Source organism: Mastigoproctus giganteus, chromosome 4 (genome assembly GCF_048544385.1).
Source record: "Mastigoproctus giganteus isolate SK-2022 chromosome 4, ASM4854438v1, whole genome shotgun sequence".
Classification (NCBI taxonomy): Eukaryota; Metazoa; Arthropoda; class Arachnida; order Uropygi; family Thelyphonidae; genus Mastigoproctus; species Mastigoproctus giganteus.
In genome coordinates this window covers 203,795,553-203,818,477 of record NC_143578.1, presented here as the reverse complement: position 1 = coordinate 203,818,477, position 22,925 = coordinate 203,795,553, and the positions used below count along the sequence as shown (strand labels likewise).

At 35.6% G+C, this 22,925-nt stretch overlaps 1 protein-coding gene across 2 annotated transcripts in view; it reads left to right on the top strand.

The window, feature by feature from the left end:
• LOC150087336 (golgin subfamily A member 2-like) overlaps positions 1–22,925 on the top strand; it is a 436,198-nt gene that overhangs the window by 82,216 nt on the left and 331,057 nt on the right. For both annotated transcript variants that reach the window (XM_090371141.1, XM_090371142.1), the window contains 2 exons: positions 5,506–5,719; positions 22,545–22,740. In XM_090371141.1, coding sequence (XP_090227267.1) covers positions 5,506–5,719; positions 22,545–22,740 — 410 coding nt within the window. The remainder of the gene's footprint in view (positions 1–5,505; positions 5,720–22,544; positions 22,741–22,925) is intronic.

Sequence of the window (22,925 nt, the reverse complement as noted above, 5' to 3'; positions counted from 1 at the left end):
TGAGGCACGTGCCTAGGGGCCCCAGGCTTTGGGGGGCCCCAAGCCAAGACATTTTCCTATAGTGTTCTAAAATAGATTAATGTTTTCAGTAAACATCATAAAAATCTTGATTAATTTAAGCGAAAATCTTGAATAATTTAAGCAAAAAATTCAAAAGTACAAAATTTCATTTATTTGCCACCTAATATTTATTTATTTGTTATTCTTTTTGGGAGGCCCCCAAATATAATTTGCCTAGGGGCTCCAACTATCCTTAATCCGCCACTGTTGGCAATGCTGTATAAGCTTGCTTTCTTGCATCATGTGCCTCTGCTAATGTAGGCACCTCCGTAGCCAGGTGGGAAGGAGCAGCAGTGCGTAGCACACGCTTCTTGATTAGACCGGGGTTCGAGCCCGTCACCACCAAATACGGAGCATGCGGAAAGGTCAGGGAATTACCACCGCACCGGAGCAATATAGCCTTAGTTGCTAATGCTCCTAAAAACCAAATAACAACAACAACAGCCTCTGCTAATGCTAATTTACCAGCCTCATTTAAAGCAGATTATTTAATTTCCAAATGCATTCATTTATTCCAAACCCATTAAGATGTTATAAACGTTAAAAATTTGGTCACTACCAGTCTGCCTGATATGGTGATATGTAGAAGGAATCACGTATATAAATTTGTTAAATAATACTGATTGCTTATGTTATTATAGTTATGTGATATAGATTAATTCGAGTGAAATATATCTCTCAAATTAATCTGTCATGTAACTAATTAGTTCATGATTATAGTTTGCTAAATAACATTTTTTGTTGTAGATAAATTTTTGTATTTTTATGCAAAGCAGAATGGTTTAGCTTGTAAATAATTTATCACCAATTAATTTTAGTTTTGAATATGAGCAAGCATAGCTCATCACACGTGCCACGTTGAGTGCAAGAATAGAGATTTAAAAAAAAAATACAGATTTTAATAAGAACTATGGTAGAGTTGATTGAAGTTATGTGCATGTTTGCTTTGAGTTTTAATGTTATTAAGGGGTGACTCCATGTCAAGTGGCCTAATTTTGAAGATGGTCCTTGCTCAACCATCTTCAATTTTGTTGAAACTTGGTGTAGATGTTTAAACAGGTTTCCAAAGAAGCTGTGCAAAAATTCAGTTCAAAATATAGTATGCTCGAGGCACCAGCACCTTTTTTATGGCGGTCACTTGGGTTATGCGGAGCAAATCACAAAAATATTTCAAAGTTTTAAGTGTTACTGTTGCACAACATTGAGAGGTAGTGCTCTGAAACTTGGTATACCTAGTTAATTTTTGGCAGAGAATGCAAAACTTTTGGCAGACTGAACTGGCACCAAAAATTTGTCGAAACAAATTTAAGCAAAACTTTTGAAAATCATAACTTTGAAATAAAAACCTTTGGTACCTTCTTCTTTGGGCATTTCATTTAATATCTGCATGAATTCAGCCTAACTAAATATGAGCTGTTATACTTTGTTTGCTGGCTGAGATATTTTCCTTCAAAGATACTCAACTTGAAAGTCAATTTTACCTATCTTTAGGGACAAATATCTTAATGTGGGACACCTTCAATTCTCTCGTTTTTGCTACCATTGGAAAGAGCAGGTTTTAAGCAACAAGAATCATGGTTTTTCAGTTTTGCCTTGCTACTTAAGACCTAAAAATGGAACTTAAACATTTTATATTTTCCACATGATATTTGAATACTTATTTGATGGTGAAGTTTCACATCTCAATAAGGACAAAACTATTGCATTTACAAGAGTGAAATTTTCTGCAATTGGTCTGCCCTTTGGTTTAAGGAGAAAGGATATATTGCCAATGCACAAAAAGATCTGTATTTTTTTCAATGGGGGTGCAAATGGCAAGAAAAGAAATTGCATGGGTTTCTTTAGTGCAAGTTCCCAAGACTGAAAAATGGTCTTTATTCAGGATTTCAAGCATAAAGATGATGGTCTATTGATAGGCACAGCTTCTGGCCTGGTTTTATGTCTACCTTTGTTAGATCTTTCAGGTAGTCTACCATTGACAAATCAATTGGTTGTAAACTTTTTTTCACCATATGATTTTTCTTCAGGAAAGGATTGCAAATGAACGCTGCAAAAATTTAAATTTTGTCAAAAGCAGAGCTTCATGATGTAGACAAATTGTCTTCTTCACCCAGTTTTAATCCACAACTTCACCCTATCAGCTATTCTTCAAATTCAAATTCTTTAAATAATTTTAACCCAGTTTTACATGTATAGGATAGCACATGACATTTAGAATTATCCATATGACTAATGGTGCAAGAGTCCAGCTTATCTCCAGCAAAATCTTCTGATTCCATGGCTTTCATGCTGACTAATAAATGGACGTTTCTGCAACCAATGAAAACTTAACTTTATTACAGTCTAATAATAAAAAATAGAGGAACAAAATAAACACTGTTCATCATGAAGATAAAACATTAATAACAGCATGGTTCAAATATCAGCTACTTATACTTTTTTTGTATGATTCAAGAATATTATAGAAAATTCGACAAAAAAAATCTCACAAAATAGCAATACATCACATAAAACTACTTGATGTTTAGGCTTAATTTTAAGGCCTTAAGTGCAAAGACACAACGATAAACCATGATCCTTGTAGCTGAAACCCTGCTCTTTCCAGTGGTGGGAAAAACAAGAGAACTGAAGGTGTTCCACATTAAGATATTGCCCCTTAAGATAGGTCAAATATGACTTTCAAATTGAATCAATCTTTGAAGGAAAATATCTCAGCCAGAAAACAAGCATAAGAGCATTTAGTTAGGCTTGAATTCATGCAGTTGGTAAGTGAAATGTCCAAAGAAGAAGGTACAAAAGGTTTTTATTTCAAATGTTATGACTTTCAAAAGTCTTGCTTAAATTTGTCGCGACAAATTTTTGGTGCCAGTAAAGACCGCATTGTAAAAAATGTGAAGGTTTTTGAGGCTGGACACCAAACATTTTGCATTCTCTACCAAAAGTTAACTAAGCATACCAATTTCAGAGCACTACCTCTCACCGTTGTGCAACAATAACACTTAAAACTTTAAAAATTTTTTATGATTTATTCCGCATAACACAACTGACCTCGACGAAAAAGGTGCTGGTGCCTCAAGCATGCTATATTTTGAACTGAAATTTTGCACAGCTTCATTTGAAACTTGTTTAAACATTGACACCAAGTTTCAACAAAATTGAAGATGGCCAAGCAGGGACCCCTAAGCCACTTGACATGGAATGACCCTAAGGTTACATATAACTAAATATTATTTTCTGATGACAAAAATATCAAAAAAAGCTTCATAATTTATTTAAGGCCATTCCAAAGCTTGCTTGGGCTGAGTTAATGTTCATAATTAAGTTGAGGAGAAAGAGAGACAAAATAATCAGTGCTGAAGACACAGGACCAGTAGATTTAAAGTTTACTGTAAATTGAATTTTTATGAAATATAATTGTTCAGTTTATTTTTCTGTATAGGGCTCCTTGTCTTATTTCTTGCTCTGAAAAAAAATAAGTACAGTTATGCACACATTAGATACTTGCAAATGTTTTGACTTCAGAGTTTGCTGTTTATTGAATTTCTTGGCAAGGCTTCTGAAGACCTGTGGTGAAATTGAGAAAACTCACTCCTGTTAAAGTGTAATTGGTGGATAGTTTAGTTGAGATAAGGATTTATGCTAAAGGAATTAAATGCAAAAGACACGACAAATCTGTAGAAACTAATAAATACAAAAGACACTACAAATCTGTAGAAACTAATAAATACAAAAGAAACTATATCTGTATTCTTTTGTTTATAAAGATATAAATACAAAAGAATACAGATGCAATGTGTTCCAACTGCAGTGGTAAAAGTCTTGGCCCAGACAGAATGCACTGCACTAGCTCCTTAGTTCCCAGTTGTATAAGCAACTATCTGACCTGTTCTAAACATTGTGAACTGTGGAAGTTACGGGGGGGGGGATTGAAAATAAGGTAACTTATCAAGAAGGAAGAAAAGAAATTAAAATGAAAGTGCCAAATCATGCCTTTGCTTACTGAAGTTACTGACCCGTTGCAACTCAAACCGGTGACACAGTTCAGTGCTCTGAACAGTGTTGCCCACCTAAACCATGTTTAGTAAATCAAACCAATAGTAAACCTCAAACAATTCCATCTGATATCCCTCCCCACTGACAAGTAGCAAAGAAACCACACAAACCAAATCCTTTTGAAGTGGAACAGTCACATCTAGCAAGTATGTATGCAGATTATTTGACCAGTCAAGTTGAATTACTGAAAGTATGTGCAATGATATGGAAATCAGATGTTTTGTATTAAGGGTACAGAAGACTTAAGGGCAAAGGCTTCATGCTACGAGGTAGAATGACTAATATGTAGGTTAGTGCAAATGCATCATTTTAACATAGCTATCTACCAAAGTAGTTAAATTAATTAAATTGGCATCATTTTGGTTATATCTCATATTGTTTTTTTTTTTTTTTTTTTTTTTTGATTTGGTAGTTGTTGGCGCATCGGCTTCTGTGGCCATATTGCACCTCCCAAGGTTTTTGCAGTACTTTGATCCAAGCCCGAGGCGGGAATCGAACCCGCGACCTTTGGGTTGCCGGGCAGGTACTTTACCCACTCGGCTAGCCCGGTCGGCATCTCATATTGTGACTGCCTTCACAACGAGTTGCCATGGTATGGTACTACCTCGAATAAATAACACTTCACCAGTGGAGAAGACTATTGTTATTTATTCTCAGCGGATACCACCACCCAGATGGCACCGTTTCAAAGCTTGTTGGCTTCTTGTCGGTGGGTGGGCAGGTACCCTGGTATATAGGTTATACTTCATAACTGGGTTGTCACTATTGCAACACCAGGGTACCTGCCCACCCACTGAAGAAGCCAACAAGCTTTGAAACGGTGCCATCTGGTTGGTGGTGGTATCTGCTGAGAATAAATAAGAATAGTCTTCTCCACTGGTGAAGTGCTTTTTATTCGAGGTAGTACAATACCATGGCAACTCGTTGTGAAGGCAGTCACAATATGAGATATAACCAAAACGATGCCAATTTAATTAATTAATTTAACTACTTTGGTGGATACAGAAGATAATAAGGACTTGGGACACTGAACTCTTCCTAGAAAAATCATAAATAAAAATGAATAACAATATAGTTCTCTTCAGGAGGATATTTTACTTATTTAATGTGAGGACAAATGAGGCAGCTCATTATGATTTGCTACATTTTTCCGTAAAATCACCATTGTGATTTTATGGAAAATGTAATTTACTAATATAGTTTGTATAGCAACAGTACTACTTTTAACCTGCAGCAGAGTACTGCAGCCTACAGCTCTAAATTTGTCTGTTATTGAGTTTTCATTTTGTTTAAACCTCTTTTTAATTAGAAAAATGATTAGCCATATCATTTATAATAAAATTGATTTGTTAGATTGTATTAAGATTTCTAATCTTTAATTTTTATCTTTAGAGCATTATCATCAGCAGAAAGCCTTCGTCAAATTACTCAGCAAATAAATGGTCTCATGTCACAAACCCATGCTTTTCTCAATGGAGAAGTAGAATGTGATGAGCAGACAGCAGTTGAAAGTAATGTTCTTCAGCGACGGAATCAAGAATTAGCTATATTAGTTGATAGTCATAAACAGAATAATGAACACCTGCAGTTTCAACTTCAAGAAGTGGTAAAGCTCCATATTAATATTTAAAATATTTGTCTTGCCCCTTCTATTTTAAATAAATGCAAATATCTTCATATTGTTCCAATAAAGTTATACGATTTATAAACTCTGCTTTAAACTATTTGGCTATATACTGAACTGATACAAAGCTATAATCATTACAATAGTTAAATAGTTTGACTATATTAAAAGAAATATAGTCAAAAACATTTTCAATTTATTTTTATTAATTTGAAGTATTTTACTGACCAGCTAATTTATTTTATATTATTTAATTTTACTTGCAGAAGGAAACTTTACCTAGTAAGATTTTTTTTTTTTTTTTCTTTCAAAACAATTTCTGAGAAATATGAATGGGAAAAACCAAAACAAAAGTATAGCTGTATCCCAAACTGTATAGATGCAATTTCACCCATCCCCCATTTCAGTCAGAGATTAAATTTAAAAAAAAAAAAATGGATTTTTCCATTCAGTAATTACTCTGAATCAAAAAAAAAAAAAAAAAAATTGACTCTAATCTTCTTGCCTGATGCAAGTTGAAAGTGTTGCCATTTCTCAGTGTTAAAAGAAAACTGTTGAAATCAGTCACTGTGTAAATTAAGGACTGACTGAATTGGCACTCAAGTGTGCAGGTAAACTTCTGGAACTCAAAACTTGGGGGAAGAGGGGAAAAAATGAGTTAATGTAACTGTAAGTTATAAGTTGAAAAATTATATTAAAAAAAAAAATTGCAAATACACAAAGTTCAATATATTAAAATATATAGTATATGCCTAACATATAGCACACAAAATATGCCAAATTAATTTTAAAAAGAAATTATTGTTAATTCAAGTTTCACATGTTAAACTAATATTGGTTGAGTATGTGATTCACCTTGTGTGCCTTTCAATGTTTGTTTTTTGCAGTTTGTTTATTTCATTAACAGGAGCAGTTTCACAGCACACAAATTGTGCCAACATTTAGCATATACTTAATTTTTCTGAAGCTATACTTCTCTATTTTATGAAACAGTGATGCAGCTTGTGAAGGTAAAACCATGTTAAAAGTGTGTTAAAAATTCACACCTACATTAGTCTAATGTCATTAGTGTGAAACTTAAATTAACTATAATTTCTTTTTAAAATTAATTTGGCATATTTTGTGCTATATGTTAGGCATATACTATATAGTTTAATACATTGAACTTCATATGTATTTGCAATGGTTGTTTTTTTTTTTTTAACTATAATTTAGCAACTTATAACTTAGTTGCATTAACTCTTTTTCCCCTCTCTTCCCCTCAGTTTTGAGTTACAGAGGTTTACCTGCACAGTTGAGTGCCAATTCAGTCCTTAATTTACAGTGATTGATTTTCAGTTTTTCATTTAACACTGAGAAATGGTAACACTTTCGATTTGCATCATGCAAGATTAATTGTTTAAATTTTTTTTTAGTTATTTTTGTTACTGTATTAAAAATACAATACAGTAAAATCTCATTAATACAAACTGTTTATATATACAAAGTACTCATTTATATGAAGCACATACCATTCCCCTGCGAAAGGATAGGTAGACTTTCCTATGTAAATATATTTGTTTATTATAAAATTCAGTTTATATGTATTACAAAGTTCTTTTTCGTCCTGTGAGAAATAAATATTGTTACTTTGTATGTTTAATACAAATCTTGGCAGAGCTGTGCGATTATTACCTCTGGCTCCCTACTTCCTGAAGGATGGCACTCGCTTGTTATAAATTAGTTTTGTGTAAACAAAAGCAGTTTATGGTAGCTACAAACTCTGAAAAACATCTTTCTGAAGGATGAGTTGTTAAATTAACAAAAGAATATAAAGTTTTTCTAAGTTGTTTATGTGCACTCCCTCGCTCTCCATGGGAATCAGGTCAGTTGCAATTGTTACCTTGGTTCTGTCTTGCTACCATATAAAGCAATCTATTTTTTGTGCCATTTTATCTGAGCTGATGGCTTTTTTGGAACTTGTCTTTAAATTAATTTAAAATTTGTTTATATTAAATCTTATCTAGCAGTGTTATGGCGCAGACAGAATTAAGCCTGGAAATTGAACTAAAAATTATACAAGAAGCTGATAGGATGGAAAGAAGCAAAACAGACATTGCAAAGAAATACAACATCCCTTTACTTACTTTATCTACAATATTGAAAAACCGAAAAAGACTTGAAGTGCGTGACACTGGAGCAGCGATGAAAAAAGATAACGAATTCGTGGTGCAAAACACAAGCAGCTTGAAACAAAATGTTTCGAGTGGTACAAACAAATGTATGCATCTAATTTGCCAGTATCAGGTCTGATTTTGCAGGAAAAGGCAAATTATCTAGCTCAACAACATGGAATTAGGGACTTCAAATGAAGCAGTGGCTGGCTCCAAAGATTTAAAGACAGGAATAACTTGGTTTCATGAAATGTTTGCGGTCAGTCTGTATTAGTCGACAAAGAAAAGGCGACAGACTGGTTGTGTTCTGAAAAATATGAGGCAAAGGATATTTTTAATCTTGATGAGACAGGTTTATTTTATTATTTGCTGCCAAACAAAACATTTGCTGTTCAAGGAGAGTCTTGTCATGGTGGAAATTTAGTAAACTAAGATTCACTGTTCTGTTATGCTGCAATTCAGATGCAGCACAAACTATGCCCACTTGTGATTGGTAAGTTTTCCAAGCCAAAATGTTTTAAAGCAGTTTATCAACTTCCATGTGATTATGAGGCTAATAGAGGTGCTTGACTTACGGTCAAAATTATTCATTCTTGGTTATCAGAAGTGAACAGAAGAATGGCTTCAGAAAAAAAGGAACATTTTGACGATTCTAGATTGTTGTACAACACTATCTGCCAAGACATTTGACAAATTGACAAACTGCCAAGTTGACAAATATACGGCTGTTGTTTTTACTCCCCAGTATCACCAGTTTAATGCAACCACTGGATCAAGGCATTATTTACAACCTCAAGAGAGCATACAGAGCCTGCCTGATAAGGTACCTGATCTGTCAACATAGGAGGGAACAATTTGCAGCCAAATTGGAATGTCTCGGATGCTATCTGTAATCTTGTTATTGCTTGGGACGATATTGCATCATGTGCAATAATGAACTGCTTCAGAAAGAGTGGCTTTGGAGAGAATATCATCAAAAAATATGGTCCAGCAGATGAATGTGATAGCAAAATTGAGGATAGAGGAATTTGAAGGAGCATATGGATTTTGTTGGTGAATTTGAAGAGTTTGTGAAGGTGGATGATGAAGTTGCTACCACTGCAATGCCAACACCAGAACAGCTGCTGAGCACCAAACAAAACAATGATGTTTTTGTTACCAGTGACAGCGGAAATGGAGAAACACACACACACACACACACACACACTGCCATCTAAAAAAGATGCCCAAAATGCATTAAACATAATAGAGAATGTGTTGGCCTGCAGTAGCGTTGATAAAGAAACAATTATTGCATTTGATAATGTCTGTGCTATAATTAAAAATTCATATAGGACAAAACTGTGCAAAAAACATTGCATTTTTCTTTAAATTAGATTAATTTATTAAAAAGTTAATGGTTTGTATGTCTCCTTTTATATTAAGATTGTAATTCTTTTTACTGTGATACTAAAATATTATATATATCAATTGTGTATATATTGTATATATATGTATAAAGTTGACTTTCCTTATACCGCAAAGTTTATTTCTCATATATGAGAAGGTGTCTAGCAAAAATTAATCAATATATTCAGTCTATAGATGATACTCTGATATGATATTGTGGATGATGGATTCACTGATTCTTAATGAAATGAAACAAATATACTTTCTTTTACAGTTTCAGAAGAGGACAATCTTATTGAATTATCAAGATATTCGATATTAAAAGAATCATTTAATATTCTGCCTTTACCGTAGTCTAGTGGTCAGGCGCGCGGGTGCATAAGTACACATGCCTTGAGTGACCGGGGTTCAAGCCCGTGACTGCTGAATGCGGTGCTGTTTCTTGTATTATATGTATCTTGTAAACTCCTCTGACCGTTTGGTCTTCCCAGAGTATAAACAGAAAATTTATTTTTAAATATTTTCTCGTTAAAGTTAAGACAGAACATTAAGCACTTGATGAAAATGCTATCAAAAAAAAAAAAAAAAAAGATTTCCCCTTAACAAATCCATGCTCTGTCTAAACTATAAATGTGGACTTGTCTAGATGATTCTGCATTACTTCTTTAATTATTGACTTTATTTTCCCTGGAACAGAAGTTAAATTAACAGGTTTGTAATTACTTATGTCACCCTTTGTTAACTGGTTTTGCACTTCTCCAGTCTGTGGGGAACTCCCCTGAATCCAAGGATGCTCTCATAATTAGGCTAAGGGATTGCTTACTTTCCTTTGCTGCCTCCCTTAATATAATTGGATAGACCCTATCCACCTATGGTGCCTTTCTTATGTTTAACTTCAACAGTTTCTCTTCTACTTTCCTATCAGTTATTACAAAATCATTTAGCTCACTGTTAGTTTGATTATCTTTTGGCCTTCACTTTCTTAGAGATTTCCTCATGTATGGTCATTCAATTTATCAGTTACCTGAGCAGGCTCATCAACAGTTGAACCATCAAGGTAAAGTGGACCAGTCTGATTCATCCCCTTCCTTCTAGAGTTTACATAAGTAAAGAAGTCTTTGCCTCCTTTGCCAAAGATTTCTCGTAAAATGTGTTCGCTTGCCTAACCTCCTTTGACTTGATTACAGTCTAGCTTATATTCACCATAGGCTTCTGTGTTGCCTCATAATTTATATGCATTCAATGCATTTTTCTTCTCTGCCACGAGTCTCATTAGTTCATATGACATCCATTTAGGCCTAAACCTTGAAACAGTATTTCTTAGTTGGTATGAAAAGCCTAGTAGTTTCCAAGATTAATTCCTTGAATGCTTCAGTTGGTCGCATTACCCCCAGGTCCTTTTCATTCTCTACCACTGTCGGTGTAGTACCACAGAGTTGATATGTCATTCTGGGGTTACTGCTTCCCATATGTAGTACTTTACATTTGTCAATGTTAAACTTCATTTGCCACCTCTCAGCCCATCTGCTCAAATTTTCTAGATCCTGTTGCAGCAGCAGTCTACTGTCATTAGTGTCCTTAACAACCCTGCCAACCTTCTTATCATCTGAAAACTTGGACATTAAGCTTGATATACCATCATCAATATCATTTATAAATACAGGAAAACAATGGACCCAACACCGAACCCTGAGGGATTCCACTAATAACATTAGTCCACAATGAGCATTGTCCATTGATTACCACTCTGTCTTCTCCCACTCAACCATCCCTTTATCCATAGCAGCAATTTGTCCTCAATGCCACACTGCTCCAATTTTTTAAAGCAGTCTTCCATGTGCAACAGTATCAAAAGCCTTTCTAAGATCCAAATATATGATATCAAAGTTATTCCTTGCATCCAGTTCTGTTGTGACCACATCATAGTATCTAATCAAATTGGTGAGGCAAGACTTTCCCTTAACAAAACCATGCTGTGTCCGAGCAATAATGAAGTCTTGTCTAGATGATCCTGCAGTGCTTCTTTAACCAGTGCCTCCATTAATTTTCCTGGAACAGAAGTTAAACTAAAAAAAAAAAAGTTAAACTAACAGGTCTATAATTATTTGTGTCATCCTTTGATCCTCCTTTGTGAATTGGAGTCACGTTTGCATACCTCCAGTCCATGGGTACCTCCTCTGGAGTCCAAAGAAGCTCTCATAATTATGGCTATGGGTTTGCTTACTTCCTTTGCTGCTTCCTTTAATATAACTGGATAGATCTCATCTGCCCTGGGTGCCTTTTTTATGTTTATCTTCAACAATTTCTCCTCCAATTTCCTCTCAGTTATTACAAAATCATCTAGCTCACTGCCAGAGTTTAACCCACCTCTAGCATTCCCCTCTATGCATAACTCCTCATGGGTGATTGTAGATGCAAAATACTCATTTAGTTTGTTAGCCACCTGAGCAGGATCATCAACAGTTGAACCATCAATATCCAGTGGACCAATCTGATTCATCCCTTTCCTTCTCAAGTTCAAGTATGTAAAGAACTCTTTTCTGTTTTTCTTTGCATCCTTTGCCAAGGATTTTTCGTAGTCTGCCTTTGCCTGCCTAATCTCCTTTGTGACTTGGTTACAGACCAACTTATATCTATCATAGGCTTCCATGTCACCCATTAATTTGTATGTATCCCATGCATTTTTCTTTTCTGCCGTATGTCTCATTAGTTCATTGGACATCCATTTAGGCCTAAACCTTGAACAATATTTCTTAGTTGGTATGTAAAGCCTAGTAGCTTCCAAGATAAATTCTTTGAATGCTTCCCATTTTGAATTTGTTCTTGGTAACATCATCAGTTGGTCCCACCGTATAGAATTTAAATACTGTCTCAGACCACCGTGGTCGCTTTTACGAAAGCAAAAACCCTTCCCCTTATCCCTGATGATAGTTACCTCTGAGTAAATCCCACTTCAGCACACTGTGATCACCTCCACTTAGTGGTTCCTGTATCTGCAGATTCTTAATGCATGAAGAATCTCTACTGATAATCAGATCAAGAGTATTACTCCCTCTAGTTGCCTCTCGAACATGCTGATGTAGAAAACAACCATCCAATAAATCCACAAAAGCCTTGCTAGTGTGTGAGTGACCAACCCATAAATTCCAGTCAATATCTGGGAAATTAAAATTCTCCGTTATAAGACTCTCTGATTTACTGGCCTACTCTATTTCCCTGTACAGTTTCTTATTATACTCATCAGAGTCATTAGGCCTATAACACTAATACTCTCAATTTTGATCTCCCAATGTATAATAGATAATAATAAAGTTATCTATCTATCGCCAATCTACATTATTTGAACTCTTGAGCGACCTATTTGTGATACTATATCTATGCCAAATAACTGATTACTAAAAGCTATTAATATTAATGTAGTACATTATGGATTATGTGATAAAGTTAGGTTATTAAAACATGTATGTAGTACCGTAAAGTTTAGTTTATAAGCCTCTTTAATACTGATTACACTGCTATAAAGCTACGTGGAAACCTCCAAGTATCTCCTATATCAATACTAAAACAATGGCTGTAAAATTCGAGTGTTGTTATTGATATAACACAATGCCATCAGAAGTTGACTGTTTTTTTTTAACAATTACAAGGGCCAAATAACAAATACATCATATTTGTATTTGTTCAAATACTAGGATTCCCTAGTATTGAACAAATACTAGGGAATTATAAATAAATACTAATTTTAAATCAAAAGTTAGAGGAAAAACAATTTCAAATCAATAAATAAAGTTTTACTTACCGGTTCCCAAAAAAAAACATCTAGTCAGATAGCCTCCTAATATTATGTTACTCCATGTAATATTATTAACATAATAATACATAATGTTTGACTTTGTACCAGTAGTTTGCAGTGCTTATTAATTTTATTTCTTCATTATATTTTTTTAATAATAATTGCAAACTTTGTTTTTTGGCCACTAAAATACTCATTAGTTTGTTTTAAGGGAAAAAAAAAAGTTTATTAATTATAATTAAATGTTAAAAAAAAAAAGATTGATAACATAAAATAGAAACAGAAAACAGTTAATCTCTGTCAAATTTATGTTTGTGGAAATATCACTTGCCTCAGACTTTGCATTACTCCAGCATAACAAATAAAGCCAGTGTTTACAAAAAACACTTTGAAATTAATGTATTTTAATGAACAAATTAATACATTTTTGTTAATTCTGCCTGTGTATATAATGAATATTATAAACATGAAATATTTTCTTATTATATTTTTCAAAAAACACTTTGAAATTAATGTATTTTAATGAACAAATTAATACATTTTTGTTAATTCTGCCTGTGTATATAATGAATATTATAAACATGAAATATTTTCTTATTATATTTTTCAAAAAACACTTTGAAATTAATGTATTTTAATGAACAAATTAATACATTTTTGTTAATTCTGCCTGTGTATATAATGAATATTATAAACATGAAATATTTTTTATTTTATCTTCCAAAGTTCTTGTGACATTCACTACATGAAAATTCACTGGAATAAGCTGATTTATTGTTGTGGCCACCAACTCTGCTGGAATTTTTCTTATTTTCCATGATAATATCAATATAGACAAGTGGTAAACTTGGAGAAGCTTTTGGACAGTAAAAAAACACGCCATTATGATAAAAAAAAAAAAAAACTGCACTTGTCCCGTCACAGTGGAATAAAGAAAACAATATTGTATCATCTTATAGGCCAACTCAGCTTACCAAAAAGTGAAAAAAGATATAAATGGACAAAAAAAAAAAAAAAAAAAAAAGAGCTACATGAATGAAGATTAATGGCACTATTAAGAAGGTACAAAAATGTAACAATTGCTAATCACCAACAAGTAAATCACCGGAATTAAATATTTGCCCACAAGACTTGTCAGGCGATGGGATGCTACCGCTGGGTTAAGAACATTTATCAACAGAAAGAAAAATTGATTGGAGAACAATGTACAGTATTGACAAAAAGTCTAAATTATAAGATGGTAAAAAAAGCCTATAAAAACACTAAAAAATTTTTCCGACAAATCATCACATTATTGTCGAAAAATTAATTATGACGAAGAGGTTGAATCAAATTCAGAGTCAATTTCTTAAGCATTAGCCAAAAAAAGGGGAAAGAAAGATCCTATGAAACATTCACTGACAAACTACTTTTCTGCTACTGACAGGTTCCTGCTATGCTATGATAGCTAAATGGAAAAGAATCGGTCCTGTATTGATAAGGTTCCTTCTAGATGTTTGATCTGCAGTGTTCTAATACCTGCAACAGTAAAATGGAGATAGTTGTGAACAAAGAACACCTGCCCTTACTCAGCAGTGTAACATAACTTAGCAGTGCCTGATGGTAGATATAAGTGACTTTCACATGCTAAATAGCTGTGATAGGAATTAGAATGTCACATACAGTTTGGAAATTCATTTAAAGAGATGCATTAGGAGATATCTCACATACAGAAAAAAAATTAAAATTAGATATTATGTTGTTAAACATTTTATGCTACTGTATAGAAGTTTAGCATGTAAAACATCTCCAACTGAAATTTTATTTTGTTTGTTTTTTAGGAGCATTAGCAACTAAGGCCATATTGCTCCGGGATATTCCGTAGTCATTCCCTGACCTTTCCACATCCTCCGTATTTGGTGGTGACGGGCTCGAACCCCGGTCTAATCAAGAAGCGTGTGCTACGCACTGCTGCTCCTTCCCACCTGGCTACAGAGGCGCTCCAACTGAAAGTAGAGAATCACATGCCCACTTAAGATTTTTTAAAAAAATTACATAGTATCCATCATAAAGGATCAAATATTAAAACATTAAAATAAATGTGGTGTGATCAACTATTATTTCTGAATTAGAAAAAAAAAAAATAGCACATATAAAAAAAAAAAATTGGTTGAGTATCGGGGACTTAAACTAATCCCTAATACTCAGTTCTTATAATACATACATACATATATATTTACTTTAATAGTGAAATATGGAAGGACTACTATTCCTCCCCCCACGTCCTCCCATCTATTTTGTCCTTGTATGAAAGCTGGGAACTGCGATTCACTTATACAGCTGATACTGTTAAGTTAGTTATAGTTCTCAACTATTATACAAAGGTCAGAGATATTTTATGGTGGAGTAGTATATCTCCCATTTTCTGCTGTATAAAAGTCAAGAAATGTGATTCACTTACAAAACTAATTGTAAGCATAGTACTGTATATGGGTAGAAGTAACCCCAGAGAAACGTACCAACTATGTGATACTACACTTAGGGTGGTAGAAAATGAAAGTGACCTTGGGGTAACTGTGCAGTCAGATATGAAGTTTTCTGAGCAGTGCAGACACGCTGCTAGAACAGGTCATGGGGTGTTGCCAGTGATATACAGGAATCTTGCTAGTAGGTAAAAGGAGACGATTATCCTTTTGTATAAGGCAATGGTCAGGCCACGCCTTGAGTACTGCATACAGGTCTGGAGGCCTCGTTTTAGGAAGGATGTAGAGTTGGTTGAGTGGGTACAGAGAAGGGCAACAAGATTGGTGAGGGGAACGAAGGGGTCCTCTTACCAAGAAAGGCTTAAGTTCTTCAAATTGCAGCATCTGGAGACTAGGCTCCTATGAGGTGATCTGATTGAGGTGTATAAGGCCTTGAATGGGTTGAGCAGGCTCAATTCTGATGGGATCCTTCCTCTCAGATTATAAACCTGAGGGGGCATAAATTCAAATTGAAGAAACACGTTTGTAGAATATATGTGCGGAAATTTGCCTTTAGCCAGCAGGTAGTTGATTGTTGGAACAAACTTCCCTCTGGCGTTGTGGAAGTTGATAGCTTAAATAAATTCAAGGAGGAACTGGGCAGACGTTTAGAGGGAATGAATATGTGAAATGTGTTTTTTTTTTTTTTTTTTTTGGCTGATGCTACACAAGCTTCTTTCTTGCATCACATGCCTAAACTATTACTAAATATAATATCACTGAAGTCCTGCCATCCTGCTGAATGCATAATTAAGAGCTAGGTATCTTCCCATGCCATTTGGATAACATGCTTGACTGTGTTCATTGTCTAATATGACTAACTGCTGAGCAGGAAGTTCAAATGGCTGATTAAACAAACAAAGAAAAGCTCAAACAACAATAGGTTCATTTTTAGAATGTACACATTTCACAAGTGGGCTACATCAAATTATGATTGTATATCCTAATAGTAAATAAGAATGTACAACCAAGTGATTGAGTGACATGTGGGAGTTACAGGTGATAAAGTGATTGATTCATGGGTGTAACAGACAATATACTGATTGGCACATGGGTATAACAAACTATAACATCATAGGCTTAAGTGGATGTTTGATGTTATGATTCAGATCAATCAGCACTTAACAGAAACCAGTTTGCTGATAGGGTTCTTGTATGTTATGGATAGTTTTTTTGTAGGATCTTACTTTACCTTCACCACAAAAACACTCCAGATACTGCTTTACATTATATTAAACAAAAGTGTGATTCAACAGTCAGCGATGTGATGTTTACACACACACACACACACTCACTCACTCACTCTTACGTAAAATGATTGTATACAAACGAATGTACATGTATAAGTGTTAATTAAATATAAAATTTTTGAGATATACAGTGATGGACAAAAAAACTGCATCACTTGTGAATTTTTCAAATAATGAGTTTTGTGCTGCATTGTGGGTTGCAGAAATGTTTGAAATGTATTTGTTAGATAGGATATATATCTCAGTGAATGAAATCCAATAAAAAAAGACTCCACCTGATATACCTAATTGCCATAAATGTTTTCCCAAAGGGTAAAATGTGTAATTAATGGAAATATGAGAAATCATGAAAATGGCAATCATCACAACCAAACATACATTTTATTGCATTTATGTATACAAACTGAAATGACAAGTTAACGTAATAGTATTATGTACTGTAAATCAGAAAATAAGTCCTCCATGTTTTGTTTTTCCTCATCAAGCTTCAATTACAGCCTTGCAATGATCTGGCATTGAGTTAATCAACTTCTGGGTATACGGTGGCCCAATTTCATGGTACCACGTCCAATGCTCTCCTGCAGCTGAATCTTACTGTTGGCTTCTTCTGAGCAATTTTAGATGACATTATGTACCAGCAATTTTCAATAGGGTTCAAATCTGAACTGTTGCTTGGCCAGTCCAACACTGTAATGCCAGCATTTCTGAGGTATGACTGCACCTTAAGGGAGAAAAACGAGGGAAAACATTGGTGTTTTAAGCCTTGTGAGACAAGAAGATAAACTCATCATTAAATCTAAATAGCATAAAACTTACCAATTTTGCTGTATGGCAAGGTACTCAGTCATGTTGAAAAATGCAGTTTTGAACGTTTGTGTGGTGATCCCTAATAACGGGTTTCAGGCATTCCAAGATAGCAGTGTAGGTTTCTGCATTCACCGTTCCGTTAATAAACTTAATTCGCTCCAATCCTTTGCTTGTTACGCATTGCCAGCCCATCTGACTTGCAGGGAACTTTATAGTCTGTGTTGTGCAGTCAGGATGGCATGCCTCCAATTTTTGTCTTCTACATATTGCTTTCCATCCGAGCCATGCAGGTTGAATTTAGATTTGTCAGAAAAGATGACGGTGTCCCATTTGCTCTTTTGTTCATGAAACATACGTTTTAGCCCAAGCAAGTTGCTGCTTCCTCATTTGTTGAGTCAACAAAGGCTTCTTCTTGGACCAATAGGCATACAGACCACATTCCGAAAGCAGTCTTTGGTTAGTTTGTGCACTTGTTTCAACACCCTCTCGAAGTCCAGTTTTAGATCAGGAGCACTTCTTGGGAAGGTGTAGTCACTCTCTTACGGCCAAATCCAGGTCTTCTCTTCACATCAGGCTTTAATTTCAGCACCCGATATACTGTTGACTGGTGGCAGTCTATTTCATCAGCAATTAGCATTAGCATTAGTAGAGGCATATGATGCAAGAAAGCAAGCTTATGTAGCATCAGCAAAAAAAAAAACTTCCACTTCACCCCTCTGTTTGTTCGAAATACCTGTCCAGCTGAGCCTTAAATTTATTTAGGCTATCAACTTCCACAACAAGGGATGGAAGTCTGTTCCACCAACCAACTACCCGCTGGCTAAAAGCAAATTTCCGCACATCTATCCTACATCTGTCTTTCCTCAATCTGAATTTATGCCCTCTCAGGTGATTATTCTGAGCAAGAGAAGAATCCCATCGGCATTGAGCATGCTCAAACCATTCAAGGTTTTATACACCTCTATCAGATCACCTCGCCGGTGCGTAGTCTCCAGACACTGTAATTTGCAGAACTTAAGCCTTTCTTTGTAAGAGTAACCCTTTGTTCCATTCACTAATCTTGTTGCCCTTCTCTGTACTCATTCCAGCAGCTCTACATCCTTCTTGAAATGAGGCCTCCAGACCTGTATACAGTACTCAAGGTGTGGCCGGACCATTGCCTTATACAGTGGAATAATCACTTCCTTATCCCTGCTAGAAAAATTCCTGTATATCATTGACAAGACACTATGAGCTACTCTTGCAGCTTGTCTGCACTGCTCAGAGAACTTCATATCTGCCTGCACAATTACCCCCAAAATAGCACGTGTAGAAAGCCCTTCCTGGGACAGAGCAACAGCTACACTTTTTTTTTTTTTCTTGGTGTCAACTGAACATATGGAGCCATGCTTACACCTCCACAAAACAGGGTACTAATGAGCGTGTATACCTTTCCACTGCCGTATTTACTGATGCAATACATTGCAATTACTGGCTGATGCAATAGAATCATTATCTGACGCAATACATTTGTAATCAAACAATCTTATACCTTTCACTACAAATGTGATGCAGTTTTTTTGTCTGCCACTGTACATATATTTTTTCACTACTTTAACTGACTTTTTTGATTAACCAACTACTTGTCCTGATCAAGCTGTACTAAAAACTGGTTTCACTGCAAACAGTGCTCCAGCATGGAAGTATGTTTAGTGTAAGAAATTGACAGTCTCAAAACATTTAACTTTTCAATAGGGTATGGAGGAGGAGGTGTCAGTGCAAGTTGTTTCATCTGATGAACAACAAGAAATTTATTTATTTTTTTAATAGTTTAGTAACAATGGTATGTTTATGTGAAAAAAATATATGTAATTAATTGTAAATATATTGATTTTAATATGTAAATATAATGTAGGTGAGATAATTAGTATTCATGTCTTTCATCCTTATAATGTGCCCTTAATTCAAGTTAAGAATTTTATCCTGATATATAAATTAACTTTAATTTTTCATTGATTAAACCTAAAATTTCATTTTGAGGGTGTGGTGTTTAACGAAGGACCCTTTTAATGTCATTTGGTTGTCTGTCTGTCTATCCATCTGTCTGTCACAACATTGTATCTCTGGAACCACTCAACCTATTGACTTGAAATTTTGCATGGGTTTGTACATTGTGTGCCAACATAATGCCATATTGATCGTTGTTGACAAAATTTTGTCTGAGAAATGGCAGGGGAACAAAAATGTCGACAACCTATAGTTTATTATACACCATTGGAAAGAGCTCGAGTAGGTTTAAAAAATATATTTTTAAAATTAAAAATGGTGGCACCAGACAGGAAAATGTGAGTAATTTGTGTCCCCTCCTCTATTTCTGTCGCTAATGGAGCTAAAAATTTAAAAATCACATTGCATGCATTACTTGATACTTATCAAGGGAAAACTATTCCAATTGAAATCTATCATTTACTTTTTTGTGTTAAAATTAAAAACAATTTTTTATTGCCCTTCGATAACATGCTTCTTTGTACTAAGTAACTCTCCTTTTAGTTTGGTGACAAAAAGGTTGCTAAATAGTTAATAATTCTATAAAGGTCATTTATAAATTTTGTGACGAGTAGTATTTTTTAACAATTTTCAAAGCTGGAGTTGTTCCAGCAAGGAGGTACTCAGAGAACCAGTATTTAGGTGGTGGGGTGTGGCATCTGCGTGGAGCCTTGCATGGCCCTCATCTACCAGTTGCTTCTCCCCCAAGACTTTAATCACTTCCCCAGGAAGAATTCGGAGTTGCTTCTCCTGCCCGTGTCATTCACAACAACTGGAAAAGACTGAAATAGACAACGTTTTTGTTAGTTCCTCAGTTTTAGGCCAAGCCGGGGTGCTAGAAACTTTTTTTTCAGTTACCATAAAGCTCTCTGTTTGAGATAATACACTAACAAAACCCATTTGTGATTATGGATCCTTCATCCTGAGTGCCCGGCACTCAGTAGTTGACTGATTTTATTGCAACATTCCAGAGGAAACACAGTATGGATATACAGGGTGTCTCAAAAATATTGGTATAAACGTTTAGGGGAGGTAGGTAACATCTAAAGGAATGAGAATCGCATAGGAACCCATAACCGGAAACTTCACGGGAAAGTAGTAGCAGAGGCACAAGAAGCAGAAATGACACGACAGTAATTAGTGGCAAATAATATTAACAATGGAATAAGAGATGGATGCATTTCATGATGTTACAACAGATGCCCGGAGGTTCCACCATGAGACGCGATGCATGCATGACACCGATGCAGCATGGATTGGTGGACACGGTCGAACATACCTGGAGTTTCTTTGACAGTAGCAGCAGCACACGAGATCCATTTCTGTCTCCACAGGCGATTCATACACGATAGATTTGAGGGGACCTCCCTCCCCACAGAAAGAAATCAAGGCTCGATAAATCAGGTGAGCGTGGGGGCCAGGCAACGAGTCCACCACGGCCAATCCATCGACGCCCAAAACGCCTGTTCAAATGGTCACGAACACACCTTCCATAATGGGCAGGTGCCCCGTCATGTTGAAACCAAATGTTGTCTCACATTTGCTGGAACATTGTCAAGTAACCCTGGTAGAACTTGTTCAAGAAAGATCCGATATTTAGCGGAGTTCATGCGGGATGGTAACAGGTATGGGCTGATTAAGCAGTCACCGACTATACTTGCCCACACATTTATTGCGAAGCGATGTTGTGCCGCATGGGGGCGCACACTGTGTGGGTTGTCGTGAGCCCACACATGAGCATTGTGCTGATTGAATAAGCCTTCCCGAGTGAAATAAGCCTCATCCGTGACCAAAACATAGGCTGGAAAATTCAAGTCTTAACACTTTCTTGGAGAAACCACTGCGCAAAAGCTACATGTGCAGGATGATCTTGGGGGAGCAGTAACTGAACCCTTTGGAGATGAAAGGGGTGTAAGGAATCGTCATGCCAGACACACTGTACAGTGCAATGAGACACTTCTGAGGCAATGGCTGGTAGTAGGATTATTCTGGACGGCATTCAACACACTTTCTTCCATGGCGGGCGTTCGTGTCGAATGTGGTCTGCCTGCACTACTCCTGTTACCTCTAAATGACTCATAATCGCAGAAATTTTGATGCACACGCGCAAACAAACGGTGGTCCGGTACATGTCTGTCTGGGAAGCATTCTCCATAAGTTCGTTGAGGGGCTCGTCCATTGCCCTCTGCTAATCCATGTCTGCCAGCTCACAGTTCGTATATCGATGCATGCTCTTCGTGCGGTGACTACTGCTTGAATGAGTAAACCATAAATTTTCCCTCTCGCGAACTGATGAACAGCGCAGTGACGTTTCCGGTTATGGGTTCCTATGTGATTCACATTCCTTTAGATGTTACCTACCTTCCCTAAACGTTTATACCAATATTTTTGAGACACCCTGTAGTTAGAGGGTGAAAATAAGTAAGCTGGAGGTTTGAACTTGTACATAGCAGAGACAAGTTAAGGGGAATTTTGATAGAATTCCCCTAAACCTTTTGGTAATCTCTCTCTCTCTCTCTCACACACACATGCACACACACGTGCACGCTCACACACACACGTGCACGCTCACACATCAATAATCTAAGGTATTAAGGTACACAAGGAGTAAAAAGTAGTTGAGCACAACTTTTACTTATGTATCAGTAAACTGCACTTAATTCCACATGGTGTAAGGTTTTCATTAAGTCTTAATTGTGACAGTGCCACATAATGTCCTTTACTCAGCATGTTAGATTTGATCGAGAAATACAAGCAGCTAGAAATATAAAACAGTGAGATGCCATTCATTTTTTTAATAAATTTTTTAATAAACATTAAAAAGAAATGAGCATCAGAAAGCTGACTTTTTTATGAAATGTAATATTTGTTTTAATTTTTGAATTGCAGAAGGCAAAATTGAGTAGAATGCAAAGAGAGTTTGAACGTGAAAGACAGGAATTGCTAGACAGAGCACACAAGGAGCAGGTCCAATTAAAAGATCAACTTCAAGTTCATATCCAAACAATTGGTATATTGGTTGCTGAGAAGACAGAACTCCAGTCATCTCTGTCCCTTAGTCAACAGACAGCTAAACAGAAAGCAGGTAAGGCAGCAGTAAAAGGAAATTAGTCAAATGGTATAAGGATAGATCAATTTAAACAGACTTCAAATTTTTAGTCTTGTGATGTGCAGATTTTAATGACATCATCTGCAGGATTTAGTTATCTGTCCCATCATAAAATAAAAAAGGAAATCTATCCTTGGCATAGAATTTTGCTGGTCGCTGGG